Source organism: Panthera uncia, chromosome C2, assembly GCF_023721935.1.
Source record: "Panthera uncia isolate 11264 chromosome C2, Puncia_PCG_1.0, whole genome shotgun sequence".
NCBI lineage: Eukaryota > Metazoa > Chordata > Mammalia > Carnivora > Felidae > Panthera > Panthera uncia.
Window position 1 is genome coordinate 125,970,378 of NC_064810.1, and position 17,922 is coordinate 125,988,299.

A 17,922-nucleotide genomic window follows, 5' to 3' on the forward strand; every position below is an offset into this window, starting at 1 on the left:
CACATAAGATTAGCAGATCTGTCCACTGAAATTTGGAAGGCCAGAAAGGAGGGGCAGGAAATATTCAATGTGCTGAATGGGAAAAATATGCAGCCAAGAATTCTTTATGCAACAAGGCTGTTCATACAGAATAAAAGAAGAGACAAAGAGTTTCCCAGACAAACAGAAACTAAAGGAGTTTGTGACCACTAAACCAGCACTTCAAGAAAGTTTAGTGGGGATTCTCTGAGTGGAGGGGGCGGGGATTCTCTGAGTGGAAGGGAAGACAACCAAAGCAACAATGATTACAAAGGATCAGAGAACATCACCAGAAACACCAAATCTACAGGTAACACAATGACACTAAATTCATATCTTTTAATAATCACTCTCAATGTAAATGGATTAAATACTCCAATCAAAAGACATAAGGTATCAGAACATATAAAAAACCAAGATCTATCAATATGCTGCCTACAAGAGACTCATTTTAGACCTAAAGCCACCTGCAGATTGAAAGTGAGGGGATGAAGAACCATCTATCATGCTCATGGACGTCAAAAGAAAGCTGGAGTAGCCATACTTAGACAAACTAGACTTCAAAACAAAGACTGTAACAAGAGATAAAGAAGAGCATTATATCATAATTAAGAGGCAGTTTTATAGTTTTGAGACTTAAAATTGGGTACTGTGATTCCTCCAATTTTATTTTTCTTGAAATTATTTTATCAATTCTTATTTCTTCCCATATAAATTTTATAAACAGTTTGTGTATATCTAAAAAAATCCTTCTGGAATTTTTATTCAAATTGCATTAAATTCATAGATCAATTTGGGGATAACGGACATGTTTACTCAGTTGGCAAGTCCATGAACACAGTATGCCTCACCCTTACCCTCACATTTTCACACTGACCTATGATTTAACAAACTCTAAAGATGACAAATGTCTCTATTTTCCAACAGAACAAAGTAAGGTTGCTAGGATGTTTTACTACTTGGTCTCCTCTTCCATCTTCCATGTTTTTGTTGACCAGTACTTTAGTTCTGCCTGTCTTTAACCTCCCCCCAGTGCTCATTATTATTATAATTGTTGTTACTTATAAAGTCAGCACTTATGCACATTTACCCACACATTTACCGGTTTCTTTGCTCACAATTGCTTCTTGCATTTCACCTACCCCCTGTTGATTTAATTTCCTTTTTCCTGAAATATATTCTTTAGCATTACTTTCAGGTGGACCCATGGATGAGAAAATATCTAAATCTATGTCAGAAAAATGACAATTTTACCCTTGTTCTTACATTGTAGTTTAGTTAGTTTAGTTTAGCTGCAAGCGGTATTTTAAATTCACAGTTATTTCTTCTCAGTGCTTTGAAGGTACCTCAAAGCCTCTGTCTTCAGGCTTCTCTCATTGGGGCTTCTCCATCAGTCAAATTGTCATCCCTTTGTAGGAATTCCATTTTTTCTCTCTAGTTGTCTTTAAGATTTTTCTCTCTATTTTTGTGGTATTGCATGTGTACCATACAGTGTCTAAACATAAGTTAATTTTTCATGTCTATTTTGAAGTTCAATGTGCTGTTTCTTTTGAAGATTAAAGTTTTTCTTTGATTCTGAGAAATTTTCCGTCAAGAATGTTCCTGATATTGCATATTGCATGGCCCTATTTCTCCGTTCTTTCCTCTAAAGATCCATAAATATATATATTTTTATTCCCGTTCTCCTTGTCTCTCATCTTTCATAGTTTCAAGTGCCTTATTCATCTAAGCTGCTTTCTTTGTGATTTCCTCAGATATGTCTTCCTGTTCACTTAGTCTCCCTCCAACTCTCTTCATCTGATGTCCAACTCCTAGTATACATTTTATATCTTAATGGCTCTATATATTTTGCTAACTTCCAAAAGTTATTATGATAGTTTCTCAAATCTATCTGCTCGATCTTCATGGTTTTTTGATATTTACTTATGATTTATATTTTTATTTAGGTCTCTTGAGTTATTTTAAACATTTTAATTTTATAGTCTTTTTCAGAACATTAGTTGAAGTTTTGGGAATGCTAATCCTCCCATTTTTGTGTTTGCTTGTTCTTGTTCACAGTGGCTTATTTCCTGTGTGTTCTGTCATGTTTGGCTGTGGGGTCATTTGCAGTGGGATTTTTTTCTTCTGAAGAAATTTGTGTGTTCTTGGTTGGGAAATAGCCTTACAAAGTGGTTTTGCATTTGTATTCACTTGGCACACCAGGAACAACCCTGCTTTGGTGCTAATTTTATGATAATTTATTGGCTTGGGATAAACTTGCACTTCTTTTCAGGGATGTAAGAAGGGACAGTGGTTTTGTGATGAACAGCAGTGAGAGGCCAATCCACAAATGCTCATCCTTGGCCCGCTGTATTGGAATTGAAGATGTCTGAGGATAAATGAACCATCAGAAAACAGGCCAAGGGACAACTGATTTCTGTTTGCTTAAATACCAGGCTTTTTTGTTGTTGTTATATGTGAAGGTCAGATTCGAGAGGTGAATCACTTAGAATGATAGAAGGGATTCCTTTATAGGTTGTGAGACCTATGGTAGAGAGAGACAGGTGGCTGGATTGGAAAAAGAATGGAACAGGAATAATAGCATCTAGTGATGAGATGTCTGTTGGGTTCTGATCATGGGAATATTTTAGATTTCTACATAAATCACCAGCGAACTAATCTTTTATCATGAACACATTGTGGCCTTGTGTCTATTTGGACTGTGTAGGGAGTGAATCCTTCAAGTAGGTCCAGGAGGAAGACAGAACCAAATCTAGGGGTTCTACCATGCTCTTTCTCCTCCTCAGTCTAGACAAGGGGTTTGAGGCCAGCTCTGAAGGAGAGTCAGGCGTTCCTGGCCACCCTCCCAAGGAGCTGTGTGCCAAGCCCACTCCAGACCCAGTGTCCCTGCCCTTCCCCACCAGCATGAGGACTGGGTTGATGAAATCAGCAAGGGAGCCTGGGCGCAGGGGCCAGACTGATGGGAGGGCTTCCTGCCAGGCACCACACACCATGGGTTGGTGGGTTGGCCGCCTGCAGCCTGGGCCACATACCAGTGGCATTTCCTTCACACAGAGAAGCCACCACAGAGGGTGGTTAGAGACAGGCGGGCCTCTGAAAGCAGTCACTCTGCTCCTTGTTAAGGATGGTCCATTGGCTGGGGTTCAGCCCACCAAGATCTTCCCTGCTCAGAGTTCACTCTGGCATTCCCTCCTTGACCTCAGTGCTCTTAGCCAAACTCCAGTGAGAGGGGACTGAAGGGCATGGGGACAGGGACCACAGCTTGCCTCTCAGCCTGTGGGGAGGAATCGCAGGCCAGTAGAGGAAACTTTTTCTTTGTCGTTGCTCATTTTGTGTGTGTAAATTCTATCTGCGATGGTGAGGCCAGCAGTCTCCCTTACTCTGGCTGGGTTCAGAGCAGCAGCTGGAAGTGCTTGGGCAGAGCCACCTTCAGGGCATCTTCCCAGTGCCAGGAGGTGGGATGAGGAGGACTTTGGCTCAGGAGCCACATCCATAGGATCTATCAGGGGCTGTGTGCTGGGCTCCAGTGCAGCATGGGCTGGTGCTTTGCTAAAATGTGCAAATGAAAATATTCAGAAAGTCTTACTTCATGGGAAAAGTTTGAAATGCGACTCCTATTTCAAATGCATTCCTATGGGAACTTTAGTTTTGAATTATGCAAGGCGATCAGGAACAAATGAATTTTATTAAATGCACCACCCTGAGTGGTGTTCTGGAGTCAGGCAGTCCTCGGGATTTGACACTCCCTCACAGTGCGGCCCAGGCAACCTCCTCCACAGCTCTGAGGCTCAGTTCCTCCCTACATGAAATGGACCCTCGCTCACAGGGCTTCAAGGGCTGGGAAGATGCATGCTCAGAATTTGGTGGGGACAAGATATGTATTATGCTGGTTAAACTAGGGTCCCAAATGAGGGGAGGCCCTGCTTCCTGTGGTGAGCAGAGTCTCACAGCTCATGACTGATGGGCCTGTTGTCCTGGGGGCTTCGAAGGCAGCTTCCCCCCGGTCCTCACTGTAGGTCTTCTGCTCTGGCTCAGAGCAGGGCTTGTCCCTCAACCTAGTCCCTGCTGCATCCTCCATATGTGAGTCAGTAGGATTCCTCTTAGTTGAAGCTTAGGCTGCTTTTCTGCTCTCTTCCCAGACCCTCAGTTAGAGCAGCCTGGTATTATGGAGAGAGCACGGACTTCAACATTTAAATGGCTAAGCCATCTACTTGCCAAGCTCCTACTTTAACTTTCTGAACCTCCGTTTCCTTATCCGTAAAATAGAACCCATAATACCTTCACTTTCAGGGTGTCCTGGGGGCAAAATCAACACAAGATAGTATAGGTAAAGTGCCTGGCCTGTGTTAGCTGTCCAGCACATTTTTCTTGGCCTGCCCTTGTTGTGACATTTGAAATTTGTTACTCATGAGTAATGACCCCCAGACCTATTATGTCCTGATTGCTGATTTCGTCTCCTTGGAGCAAAGCTACTCCAGAAATGAACATGGGAAATGAAGAGTAACTATGTATTTTAGGAAAAAAAAAAAAAGAGGGGCTGAACATTGTGGAAATCATGGAGACCTTTAACAACTAATTGCTAATTTTAAAAAGGCCAGGCAGACATTTATGAATGTTTAGATTTTCTAAATGTCAGAGGGGTCCGGAAATGTGCCCTGGCGCCTTTAGAGAAAAGACTAGCTACCCAGCCAAACCTCCAAGACCACTTCTGGAAGGCGCAGCAACGTTTCGGTAGATGGGAAACAGGCCAATGTGACACCAATTCTCTCAGGAGATAAGAGAGGAGTCTTCGGAAACCAGAGTCTGGCAGGACGAGGTGTAACCTCTGAAGGCTCCTGGGCCAAGTCCAGAGGGAAGTGGGCCCCTACACAGACAATGGATGCACACAGGCAAGGAGTTTCCTGTAAGATAAGAGGTGGGGGTTGGATTGTATTTTTGGAGCAGTCAAGAAAAGAAAGGGAAGAGTCATTTTCTAGTCCTTTATTCATAAATGTGCCAGCCCCTCACCCAGGCTCATTCATCCCTGAGAAGGAGGATGGGAAGGAGGTGTAGGGAGGGGAAGCCTCTGGGCCCTGAGTGACTGTGCCCCTTGCTCAGTGGATGATAAGCAAGGCTTAGAATGAGCTCCCCAACCCCCAGAGCAGAATGCACTCCACTGAATGGTGGGAGCCATGCAGCGCCCTTCCGCTGGGAGAGCTGCTCATGGCAGACCAGCTTAGGGGTGTTCAGTGGGGGAACACCCAGCTGTGGTGTGAGATGGGTATGCTCAGAAGCTGTGCGGGGTAGACGGGAAGTATGAGTGTGTTTGTGGGGTAATTGTGTATAGGTGTGGAGGGGAGGGAGGTGTTTTATGTGTAGGGAGTTGAGGTGTACTGGTGTGGAGGGGAGGTGGATGTATTTGAAGATGGGAAAGGTGGGGGTGGAGCCATATGCAAGGGAAGAAAGTTGGGGGAGGTGTTTGGAGGGTGTAGGGGAACAGTGTGGATATGTGGGGGGTGGAGATGGGGATATACGTGAGAGGGAAAAGTGAGTGTGGCAGGGGTTGGAGGGGATGTGGAGGTGGGGGGCATATGGAGGGAGGTGTAAGTGTGTGTGTGTGTGTGTGTGTGTGTGTGTTGGGGGGCATGAGTGGGTGGGCAGTTGGCGCAGTTGGATCTATTTAACCTGAAAAGAAAGAGAAAACAACAAGAGGGGAGAAATCACAAGACACATGGGGGTTATTAAATCAACTGAGGAAAAAACAGCCCCAAACGGATGAGCCCAACAAAAACTAATGAGATTTGATGTGGAACATTCTTTACTGCGGAGTGCAGGAAAGAATAGAAACCACTGTGGAGAAGTGATAGAGAATGCTAAGCTGCAGTGTTGGACATTAGGGGAAGGAGCCAATGGGTCATCTCCATGGCAATAGCACCATGGTCTCTCTAAAGGCCCAAGCAGTTGATATGAGAGTAGTCGACTCTGTCAGGCTTTCTTCCCATCTGTTTTGTGGGCAAGCCACAATTCCCGCCCCCAACCTTGGCCAGACTGGAAATGAGACCCCCTGTTCTCCTGGGTCTCCGGCTGAGGTCTGAGTAGGGACCTGAGCTTGGCTCCCCCTCCCTGTCAGGCCCTCAGGGCTTGTTTAGTCATTTCCCCCATTCAGGAATGAGGCTGGGGTGGCAGCTGTGCTTGGGGCCGGGTGAGCTGTATCCTGCAAGTTGTATCCTGCATCCTGCTCCAGGGGAGAGTCACTTCTGCAGGATCCCTTAGGTGCGGTGGGGGGCTTGGAGGGTCTCCTTGGGAGAGTCAGCACATGGAGTAGAAAAGAAAGGCTGGTTACAATTCTACTGGCTTTGGGCACCCCAGAAAAACTGTTAGGGAGTGAGAGGTAGCCCCACAGAAAGAGTGCAGGCCCCTGTCCTGCTGGAGTATATGGTTTGAAGAAACCATTGATCTCTCCTGCAGGAGGCCTGGGGCTCCCTGAGGATCCCTGGGGGACACAGGGAGGAACTTTCTGCTCTTCTTGCCACACCTGGTAGAGCAGAACTTCTGGCGGTACCCAGACACCTCCTGTGGCCCAAAGGCTTGAAATGGGAATCACCAGGCACGTTTGGGCAGTGTGCTACCCACTAGGAGGCAGGAAACCAGCAAGAGCAGTTTCTTTCTCTCAGGGACAAGAGGAATTTTCAGGGTTCAGAGCTCAGATTGGCCACCATCAGAAACGATGTGAGGCTCAGATCTAACAGGGGAGAACAGCAAAGAGAAGTCAGGACCAACATGATGGTGTTAGGAGGTGGCGCCTTTGGGAGGTGATTAGGTCACAAGGGTCGTGCCCTCATGAATGGGATCAGAGTGCTTATAAGACATCAGAGAACTCCCTCACTCTCTTTCTGCCTTGCGAGGACATAGAAGTCAGCAGTCTGCCACCCAGAAGAAGCTCTTGTTAGAACATATCTGTGCTGACTCCCTGATCGCAGACTGCCAGCTTCCAGAACTGTAATAAATGTCTGTTATTTACAAGCCACCCAGTCTATGACACTTTGGTATAACAGCCCAAACTGACTCTATTAGATTTGTTCTCTTTGGTTGCAGCCCCACTTTATACCCTCAGACCTAATTTTGAGCTTTCAGACTTTGGACTATCTTGTTAACCATTCTTCCCAGCTTTGTGTCATTCACAATTTGTCAGCTGTTCCTGCTTTCACCCCAGGCCATGACAACAGTGTTGAGTTGTGGGCAGTTAGGGCCACCATCTTCTGGGTCACACTGGCCCATTGATGCCTGCCCTGGGCATGCTTCGGGCCAGTTCTCCCCAGAGGACTCTCCAGCCACGTGTCCGCATCTTGTCTACCAGGATATTATGACAGGCTTTGTCAAAAGGCTTCCTCTAGTCAAGTAACACCATGTTACAACTTCCTGCTGGTCTGGGAGCCCCACTAACAAAGGAAATGAGGTTGGTTTGGCATGGCTGACTCTTGATGAACTCATGTTGGCTCAGCTAATCACTTTTTTTTTTTCCAAAGAGCTCCTCATCAGCCTACTGAATAAATCTGTGAATAAGTTCTGCTTCATTCCCAGTTGGAGGGTGCATAGTAAGTGCACATCTCTTCCAGAATTAAAATTAAATGACTTTGAGCCACCATCCTGCTCATTGAGGTATGTTTTCCTTCCCTCCTATCCACTAAGAAACAGTTTTGATGACAAGCCAAGCCAGGTGATGCCTCCTTCCTTGGCCTGGTGGCAATTCCTCAGGGTGCAGGGGCAAAGGTATGGGTGGGGTAAGCCCCTTGCCTGCAATATAATGTGCAGTAGACCTGCCCTTTCAATGCAGCTCATTGCTCGCATGGCCTCCTCAGTACAAGTAGGCATTTTCCCCAGGGCCCCTTTAGTGCCAGGGTGGCTGTGTGGGAAGGGGTGCCCAGCCTCAGCCTCAGAACTAGTTTTGGAAACTCAGTCTGAGAGCAGAACACAAGAATATTCTCCTTTTCCTCCCTCAAGCTCTCTTTTCCTTCACAGAGAGGAAACCTTCCAAGCAGCTCCTTTATTACAGTCTATCCACTGCCAGTGATCAGCACTGATCTTACTTGTCTCTGGTTTCTAGACCCAGTCCCCAAGTTCTTAGAAACTTGGGCATTATTGCCTGTCCCCAGAGTTCTGCCATCTCCCTTTTCCCTTTAAATTTCTTATAGCTTCTGACCCCTTTGGATGAAAATTGATTTTATGTGATCCCTATGTCCCAGGTTATGATATATACTCATTATTTTTAATCCTAATATAACATTACAAGGTAGGTATTATTATTATATCTATTTTGAAGATGAAGACGTTGAGGTTCTGAGAGGTCCCCCAACCAGTGAGCAGTGGAACCAAGATTTGAACTTAGTTTATCTGGCTCCAAAATGTGAATTCCTTCCATTGCCCCATGATGTGACTCAGGCTGTCAACCCTAACTCTTTTGTTTTCTGCTGGTGCAGAAGAATATGTTCTCCTAGTTTCCCAAAATGAAAGTCAGTCTAATGGGAATAGACCACATATTACTACAGGGGTATTTACAGATTAATATGGCTTTGAGAACTCCACTGAGAATCTAATCACTTCTGACGTGTGAACAACCCACTTTGCAAACCACTTTGAGATCTCGAATCATGGACCAGGTTTGGGACAGTCTGTTCCAGGCCTGATGGTGGGTGTTGCCAGAGTTTCGGGAAGAACTTGAGTAGCTGAATTTAGGAGGATGGGGAAATAGGTCCTTCAGAGTGGAACATTCTGAATGAGGTTCCAGGAGTTTGCTGATAGTCTGAGGGCTTGCACCTTGGCCATGTTTCCAGAAAACTCTCTGGAAGCACCTTCCTACCTTTCCCTATTATTCTCTTATGGATTGCATCTGGGACTTGGGTCTTGCTAACCTCCTCCTCACTTGACTCTACTCACCCAAAGCCACGCCATCTTCTGAGCAGGGAGGTAATGTGTGGCTTTCAAGGAAATGACTTGAAGGAGGACTCACTGCTGCTGTTCTGTTTGCTGTTTCCCAGAAGAACTCTCTCTTTCCTCTACCAGAATGATGAAATGATCAAAGGAAAGCCCCATTTGCCATGGCCTTCCTGTGTTGCTTGACCCTTCTAGGCTTCTCTCTTGGACCCAGTTTCAGATCTTTATGTGCTTGGGAGCCTGACCTCAGGCTGGCCACACCTGGAACGTGTGTGCTTGAACAATGGAGTGGCTACACCTAGGTCTGCCCAGATTTGCCCTGTCTTTATGGGTTCCATTCTGGGGAAGTGGACCTTCTTCCCACAGTCCCCTATCTTTCCAAACCCACTGAGAGGTCTAGAAATTAGAACTGAAACTCTGCATTTATATTGTGAAATGAGTCAGAGGGTTGACTCACGTGCAGCTGGGGTTGTGCTGGGGTAGCTGGAGGAGGGGAGAGGTCCCAGCCTGTTTCTAGTTAGCATTTCACAGCCCTGTGAAAACTGGCACAGCCAGACTTCTGGTGTCTTGTGGGAAAAGAATGTGTTCTGATGAACTTGAGCCTTCCAGAAGTCTGCCTCAGGGAAGATGAGAAACAGACTGACATCCCTCTAATGAAGACTCCCCTCCCTCCCTTTCCCAGGGCCCTCCAAGATGGAGGAAAGTGACCTTGGGTGGGCAGGCAGCCTCTGGAGTCTGCGGTGACTGGAAGAGGCAGGCATTTTTCTGACCTTACCACCGGATTTGACACGGTGGGAAGATTGGAGCTAGCAACACTGGAAGAGGAGGGTGATGTGCTTCCATAAGTCAATGGAGAGTAACTGGGTATAGGCCCTTTGCTGGAATGCTTGCGAAATGGGGAGAGGTTGCTCTCTCTCCTTCACATGGGCCTGAGCTCCTGAAGGAAGCTGAGAAATCCACTCTAGGGAGGAGAGGGATGCAGTGAGGTGAAGAAAGCCGAGCTCCCCCACCACTCCCAGTTGTGCCAAAGTCTTCTGATACAAGGTCTTTTCCTCCCCCTTCTTCCAGCCCTTGGATTCACCAACCCCTGTCCTCTAGGTTTTTAAGAGAAAAGCCTACTGGTCTAAATTCTAGAAGACTCTGCTCTCACCAGAGCAAGCTGGCCATGACTACCCACTGCAGAAAGTCCCAGGCATGAGTTCTTGGGAAGCTCACACTATGTCTGTCTCTGACATAAACACCTGTGCCTACATCAAGCCAGGGAGCAGTGGGTCCTACCCACTGCGGTGCCCTGTTCCTCCTGGCTCCAGGTCTCGCTGCCTCCAGGACAGCCAGCTGCTGCTTCCCTCAGGGCACTGCTCCCTGGTGAAGGAATCCTTGCCCTCTGCAGGTGAATTTCGCATGAGTCACAGCCTGCGCCAGGGTGGATTTGGCCCCATTCAGGACTGGCAGAAGGAAAAGAGAGTTTGTTAGGAGATATTCAATCGATTTGGAATGCAGAAGAGCCAAAGAGGAATTCTGTAGACTTGGAGTTGGGGCCAACTGGTTATATTTTTTAAATACACATTTTTAATAAAGGCAGTTCCTGACATATAATCTGATACTTTAGAAGTTAATAATAACAAATGATCCCCAGATCGTTTTCGCCTCCTGGACATTTCATTAGGTGAAATTTCGTGAGTATTTTTGTGGCACTGGTGTAGCATGCAAGGTGCCGTGTGAAGACTTAATAAGCCAGTCAACGTTTTTACGATCTTCGATGACCATGAAATGTCCCACAAAAAAATAATTCTGCCAGCCAAGACAGCAACAGTGTTCTATTAAATGTGAATGTAGTAAAATAACAAGAATCAGAGAAATAAAGAAGTATAACTTTTAAAAAAATATTTTAGTGTTCATTATTTTTGAAAGAGAGCAAGCAGGGGAGGGGCAGGGAGAGAAGGAGACACAGAATATGAAGCAGTTTCCAGGCTCTGAGCTGTCAGCACAGAGCCCGACATGGGGTTCAGACTCACGAACTGTGAGATCATGACTTGAGCCAAAGTTGGATGCTCAACCGACTGAGCCACCCAGGCACTCCAAGAACTACAACTCTTGAAAAAAATACTTCTCCACTCCTTCATTTGTCACACACCTGCACTCCTGCAGCCAGCCTGGCCTGTGTCTCACATATGCCTCTGGGCTGTGCGTCACCATCTACATAACCACGGAGCGGCCAGCACCCCCTGCCCCTCCTGGAATGCACAGCCTTACCTATTTTGCCACTGAAATATCTCTTTACCAGGTCAATTCCACTCCCTACACAGGGGCCTTGCAAACTGGTCTTAATCCCTCCAGTGTGTTCGTTGCATTACCACCACTCATGATCTTCTGGAACTTTCCTTAGGAAACAATCCATGCCCCTTCCCAGCACACACAAGCCCTCCAGAAGCAGCCATGCCTCACCCTGAGTATACTTGCATGCTGACCACCCTGAACTTCATTTTGTGCCATGGAGCGTGTTACCCACATCTCTGAGCCCTGCCACAAGCTGCTTCTCAGTCCTCCTCACTACCAATCTTTGTCTACTCCCTTTGCTTCCTCTTAGTTCAGGGCCATCTTCCCCAGGAATCTTTTCCCAAACCCTCTCCCAACCAACACTGGGTATGGTGCTCCTCCTACGTGCCTTCTGTTCTCTCCCAACTCATGTGGACCAAGCTATATTATTTATTGTGGAGATATATATATATATATATATAATCTCATAACATTTACCATTCTAACCATTTTTAAACGTACAGTTCAACAGCATTAAGTACATTTACACTATTGTACCACTGTCAACACCATCCATCTCCAGAACTTTTCATCTTTCCCAACTGAAGCTGTCCTCATTAAACACCAACTCCCCATTCCCCCTTGCCCCTGGCCCCTGGTAACCAACATTCTACTTTCTGCCTCTATGAATCTGTCTATTCTAGTTGCTTCATATAAGTGGAGTCATGCGATGTTTGTACTTCTGTGCCTGGCTTATTTTAGTTCACATAATGTCTTCAGGGGTCTTCCATTGTGTATGCAGCACGTGTCAGAATTCCTTTCCTTTTTAAGGCTCAGTGATATTCCGTTGTGTGTCTATATCACATTTTATTTATCCATTCATCCATTGATGGACACATTGATTATTTCTACATTTTGGCTATTGTGAATAACTCTGTTATGAAGGCTGGTATAATGTTCAAGTCCTGCTCTAAATTCTTTTGAGTATATACCCAAAAATGTAAATGCTAAATCATATGGTGGTTGTATTTTTTTAAAGTTTATTTATTTATTTTGAAAGAGAGTGTGATCAGGGGAGGGGCAAAGAGAGAGGAAGAGAGAGTATCCCAAGCAGGCTCTGCACTGCCAGGGCAGAGCCTGACACAAGGCTCGATTCCACAGACAGCAAGATCATGACCTGAGCTAAAATCAAGAATCGGATGCTTAACCAACTGAACCACCCAGGGGCCCCTGGTAGTTATATTTTTAAATTTTTTGAGGAACTGCCATACTGTTTTCCATATGGCTGCACCATTTTACATTCCTTCCAGCAACGTACAAGGGCCTTAACTTTTCCACATCTTTACCCAATACTTGATGTTTTCTGTTTTGGTTTATACACACACACACACACACACACACACACACACAATGACCATTCTGATGAGTGTGCAAAGATATCTCATTGGGTTTTGATTGGATCAGGCACTATTGTGGGTGCTCCTTCAATGATCTGTGTACCACAAAAGGCTGGAGAATTTGTAAGGGCAGAACCTATGCCTGTCTCAGTCACCTTCTTGTCCTCACCTGAGTGGTGTGTCTGCCCATACTCACTATTGGCCAAATAACTGAACAACTGAGGACGAATGAAATTTGGTCCAGTAGTCTTTTCATGACTTAGCATCCAAGCTTTCTCCCTGTCTGGATGGCCCTGACAAGAAGACATCTTGCCGTCCCTTGCTGTTCCTGGGACAGGACTCCCTGTTTGATGGGGGAACCCTGCAGGCCAGCAGTTTTCAAGTGTGTCTTATACAAACACCAGCGTATAAGACAGGTGAGGGCGGGGCCAGGCTGTACAGAGCATGTTGTGCCTGGGGGAAGAGAGAGGGCAATGAGGAGGGCAGAACCTCCCTAGCCCCACCATCCAGAGCAGCCCTGGGCAAAGCATGAGGGGCAGATCTGGTCCACAGCCTTCATATTTCCTCTCTGTAAGGCTTTGAGGCCCACAAAGATCAGGGCTATACCCTCTCTGGGAGCATCCCAAATGAGAATTAGAGGAAATCGTGTTAGTAGAGCAAGATTGGTGACTTCAGTGGTTTCCATTGGCCTGGACAAGGTAAGTAAAGAAGGGATCTTATGGGAAGGGAGTCCTCAAGAGCTCTCAAGGCCTTGGAGAGCTGACAGTGCTTACTGGTTGGTGTGGGCATGAGATGGCAGTCCAGCCTGACCAGGTCCCCACAGCCACAGGCAGCATGGTGCCCACTGGAAGTTTCTGGGGGCCTCACAGAAGGGTCTAAGGTGCAGCCTGGCTCCTGGGTGTGCAGTCTTGGCTCCCCATTTGTAAGAGGAGAGATTGAACTAGAAGGTCTCAAAGTCCTTTCCAGCTTCCCAAGTCGTATGATTCTTGATTGCTGCCCATGTTTGGTAAGGACATTAAATGCCTTTGGCAAAAGGCTCTCCAATATGACACAGTGCCAGGCTTATCCAGGAATCAGGCTCCAGGAGTCATGACACAGGAGGGACACATCCAAGGTGGGGGTGACACTGTCTTCTGTGAGACAGAATAACCTTTGTCCTGCTAAAGAGAGCCACACCCTGGGGACCCCAGGCCTGAGGCTGAGCACAAAGCACTTCAGGCTGGTAAGTGGTTTGATCCTGGATCCCCCTTTTGCAACTGGGGGATTCCTCCAGGAATTATGGTATTGGTCTCCATGCACAGCTCCCTGCCTGTTACCCATAGAGGACAAAGAATGGTTCCCCATGAGTGGATAGTGTCCTCTTCCACCTAGGAAGGGCTGCTTGCAGGACAGGAAGCCCACACTCACCTTTCTGTCACCTCCACTCACTCTCAAAAGGCCTGGGAGAAAGGCCAGCCTCAGAGGCCGGCTGGTGGAACCCGGAGACTGGGGTGGTGGTAACCGGCATGCTCTCTCATTGCAGGGAACAGCAGCCGCTTCCAAGCTGAGCTCTGTCAGAAGCACTGGCAGGACCTGCCCCCCAGTAAGTGCCACAGCACCGCCCGGGACTCCCGGAAGGAGACCAGCAGCATGTGGGGTCTCATGGTGGTCGCCCAGCTGCTGGCAGGCGTTGGGACAGTTCCCATTCAGCCATTCGGGATCTCCTACGTGGATGACTTCTCTGAGCCCAACAACTCACCCCTGTACATCTGTGAGTCACAAGCTTGAGGAAGGCTGTGGGGAGGGGCCCAGTCCTGATGTGGCACTCCTTCAGGCCCTGAGGGACTGAATTGAGGCCTAACCCTCTTTGTGCCACAACACAGCAAATGAGGGCAGAGCTTTGGGGGGCAAATAGATCTGGTTTGAAGGCCAGCTCTGTTAATCTACCAGATGTGTGATCCTGGGCAGGTGGCTGGGCCCCAGGGCCCCAGGTTCCTCACCTACAGAACAGGGCCAATAGTATCTGTGCACTGGGCAGCTGTGGGATTACATAAGTAATGTATATAACCACTGAGCCGCATGCTGGGCACACGGCAGCTCCTTTATCAGCCCCTTAATATTATCGTCCTGTCCTCCAGGCACGGGCCGGGGTACACATGTCTTCTCAAACCGTCCACTTAGGGGCAGTTTGGCTTCAAAGAAGCAAAAGCAAAGCAGATAACAGATGACCATCTGACAGCCCCATCCTTCCCTTAGAGCACGGCACATTGAGCATTCTCAGGGCCCACATCCCAAAGCAGACAGGGCACACCCACCCACTTGGTGGCCCCACAGCTCCTGCATTTGCAGGAAGCTTCACCCACCAGCACCCCCAGCAGCAAACTTTAAATGCTGAGGAGGCTTTTCCTCTCGGCAAGTGGATTTCTCTGGCAGCTGGCTGGAGGAGAAACAGTTTTGGTTGTGCGCATCCTTGAGGGATTCTGGTCTTGTCTATGGGAAATGCCTTCAGTGTGGACTTGTCAGGGCCAGGGGACAGATTCCTGACATCTCAGGAATCCCTCAGCTAGGGAAAGAACCTGGTACCCTTTCAGTCTCCTCAGCCTCCTTTCTCTGCTCCCGTTTCCAGCCATCTTATTTGCCATCTCTGTATTCGGACCGGCTTTCGGGTACCTGCTGGGCTCCGTCATGCTGCAGATCTTCGTGGACTACGGCAGAGTGGACACAGGTGAGTGTGGGCGAGGATGCCCATTCCATCACCAGTTCCACGAAGCAGCCTCCCAAGCCCCAGACAGTCGAGGAAAAAATGAAACTTCAACTCCAGATGCTCAGGACTCCTCTTTCACTCACTCATTCACTCCTGCAGAGCCTCAGACAGCCAGCCAGAAGCAGACAGCACACCTCCTCTTCCCAGGCTGGGCTGGAAAACACACTTTCTGTCCTCAAGAAGTTTGTAACAGGACACCTTGAGACCTGGAGCAGGGCCTCAGGTGTTGCTAACACAGCTGCCCGTCTTGGTGGTGGTATTAAAAATAGTTTTATGGGGGTGGCACCTGGGTGGCTCAGTCAGTTCAGCTCAGGTCATGATTTCATGGTTCGTGGGTTTGAGCCCCGCGTCTGGTTGTGTGCTCACAGCTCAGAGCCTGGAGCCTGCTTTGGATTCTGTGTCTCCTTCTTTCTTTCTGCCCTTCCTCCCACTCGTGCTCAGTCTCTCTCTCTCTCCAAAAAAAAAAAAAAATAGTGTTATGGTTCTTTGATTCTAAGATGGTTTTGATTGTTTAAAAAAAAAAGATCTGATAAGAGCTGTTTTGAGGGGAAAAAAACCAAGCAGTACACAAAATATACACATGGATTATGAGTCACATCCAGAAGGGTATAACATCGTGTTTAACTCTGTGGACATTGGTAGTAGACAACCTGTGTCTAATGCTGATTCCACTTCTCACTGGCTGAGTGCTCTCTAGCAAGTGTCTTTATCTTTCTGTGCCTCAGTTTTCTCATCTGTAAGATGGGGCTAGTGATAGTAAAATAGAGTCGTTGTAAGGATTAGCACATGCCTGATATATATTAAGAGGTTCACAGGTGTGAGCTCTTGTTCTTCACAAAATGGTATGGACTAAATCACTGTGTATCTTAGAAAGAGAAAATACAATCCATAGACCAGGGCACAAGCACTGAGTTAACCATTCATGGAGCCAGCCCCATGATGAATCCTGCGAGGGCTCCTTGACTTTGTAAGCTTGTTCCATGGCACCCAGCCTCCCACAAGGCAGGGAGGGCCAGCACTATAACAGAGGGGCGGGCGAAGTGCTTTGGAAGCTCCAAGCAGGCAGGAGACAGTGCTACTTTCTGAGGTGGGCAGGGAGGGCTTCTCAGGCAGCTGATGTCTGCGTCAAGCCCCACTGATGGGTGGGATTTCTGCAGGTAGTACTGGGAGGGAAGGCCCTCCAGGTGGAGAAAAACTCGTGGACAAAGCCAAAAGGTGGAATGTGTGTGGGGTGTGAGGGTGATACATAAAGTTCCTGCCAGCCAGAAGATATGGCTGGAAGGCAGGTCTGAGCCAGACCCTCAGGAATAATGCTCTCAACAGTTCTTCACACACAGATCAGGGTCTGCCCATCTCACAAAGAATGTAGACAGGCATTAAACCTGCCATGCTGCCAGAGTCCACAGACTCCTGTTCCTGGGGACCATCAGACCGTGATGCCTTCCTTGCGGTATCTCCTGCCTTGACTTCACATGATGGGGAAAAGCTAGGAGGAGCTTTCTGCCTCAGGGTCAAGCCATCTTTGCCCTTTTACTGGCACTTCCTGAGTTGATTCTTGCCTCTTATTGCCCCAAAAGACTAGCAGCTGAGCTCTCAGTACCAGGGACAGTGCCTAGAGATGTCTGTCATTGTTTGGCTGAGGGCCATACTGCTACCTTCTCCTTCCCTCTATGCCCCTGTAGTTTCTTTACAAAGAGAAACACAATGGCAGACTCTCAGATGCAGATGGGAGACCTGCCAGGAAAACCATTTCCTTTGGAGGCTAAGGAGCCCACTCTGATGATGGTTGTTCCTTCAGGCTCCTCCTAAGGACTATGGGGACTCCTTTCTTAGGGTCAATAAAGTTGGGAAGCAGTAGCACTCAGTGGTTAAGAATGGTTAAAATTGAGCAATCAAATGGCACTCACTAGCCTTAACCTTGCACCAGGGCAAGGTTGACTTCTCTGGTCCTCAGTGTTCTGATTGGTTAGAGGAGAATGGATGCAGCCTCCTTTGCTATTATTCCTACCAGGGGTTTGGAATAAAATAAGGTGAGGCCAAGGTTCTGATTCCTTCAGCCTGGGGATTCTCTGATGCTCTCCTTTATGCAGAGTGGCCGCTATGCTCTGGAGACCAGATGGCCTGGAGAGGGAATGTTGTCTTGACCCAGGTTCTAGCTCATGGCTTATCTCTTCTCTATCATGGGAGGAAAGTTCCCTTGATCAGAGGCCCTCATTCCAGTTAAGTGAGATTCCGTATTCATCCAGAAAACATTTGTTCCCTTTGCTTTCTCTCCAGCTGCAGTTAACCTGAGCCCCGGAGACCCCCGGTGGATTGGAGCTTGGTGGCTCGGGCTGCTCATCTCCTCAGCCTCCTTGGTTCTCACCTCTTTCCCCTTTTTTTTCTTTCCTCGAACAATGATCAGAGAAGTGGAGGTAAGGTTCTGAGAACCCCTGACTCTACCTATAGAACTTCAAGAAAGGGAGGTGGGGATCAAATTAAACTGAACTGAGAAGCTGCAGCAATTTATGCAAATTCTGCATGAAATCTAAATGAGTTGCATGATACAGGACTTCTCAAAGGCTTTAGGTGAGAGTGCTGGGAATTCCCTAAAGATGG

General features: G+C 47.4%; 1 protein-coding gene across 1 annotated transcript in view; it reads left to right on the forward strand.

The window, feature by feature from the left end:
* Nucleotides 1-17,922, forward strand: part of SLCO2A1 (solute carrier organic anion transporter family member 2A1) — an 82,376-nt gene that overhangs the window by 47,290 nt on the left and 17,164 nt on the right. Inside the window, exons 4-6 of the mRNA XM_049629797.1 lie at nucleotides 14,104-14,331; nucleotides 15,187-15,285; nucleotides 17,602-17,738. Coding sequence (XP_049485754.1) covers nucleotides 14,104-14,331; nucleotides 15,187-15,285; nucleotides 17,602-17,738 — 464 coding nt within the window. The remainder of the gene's footprint in view (nucleotides 1-14,103; nucleotides 14,332-15,186; nucleotides 15,286-17,601; nucleotides 17,739-17,922) is intronic.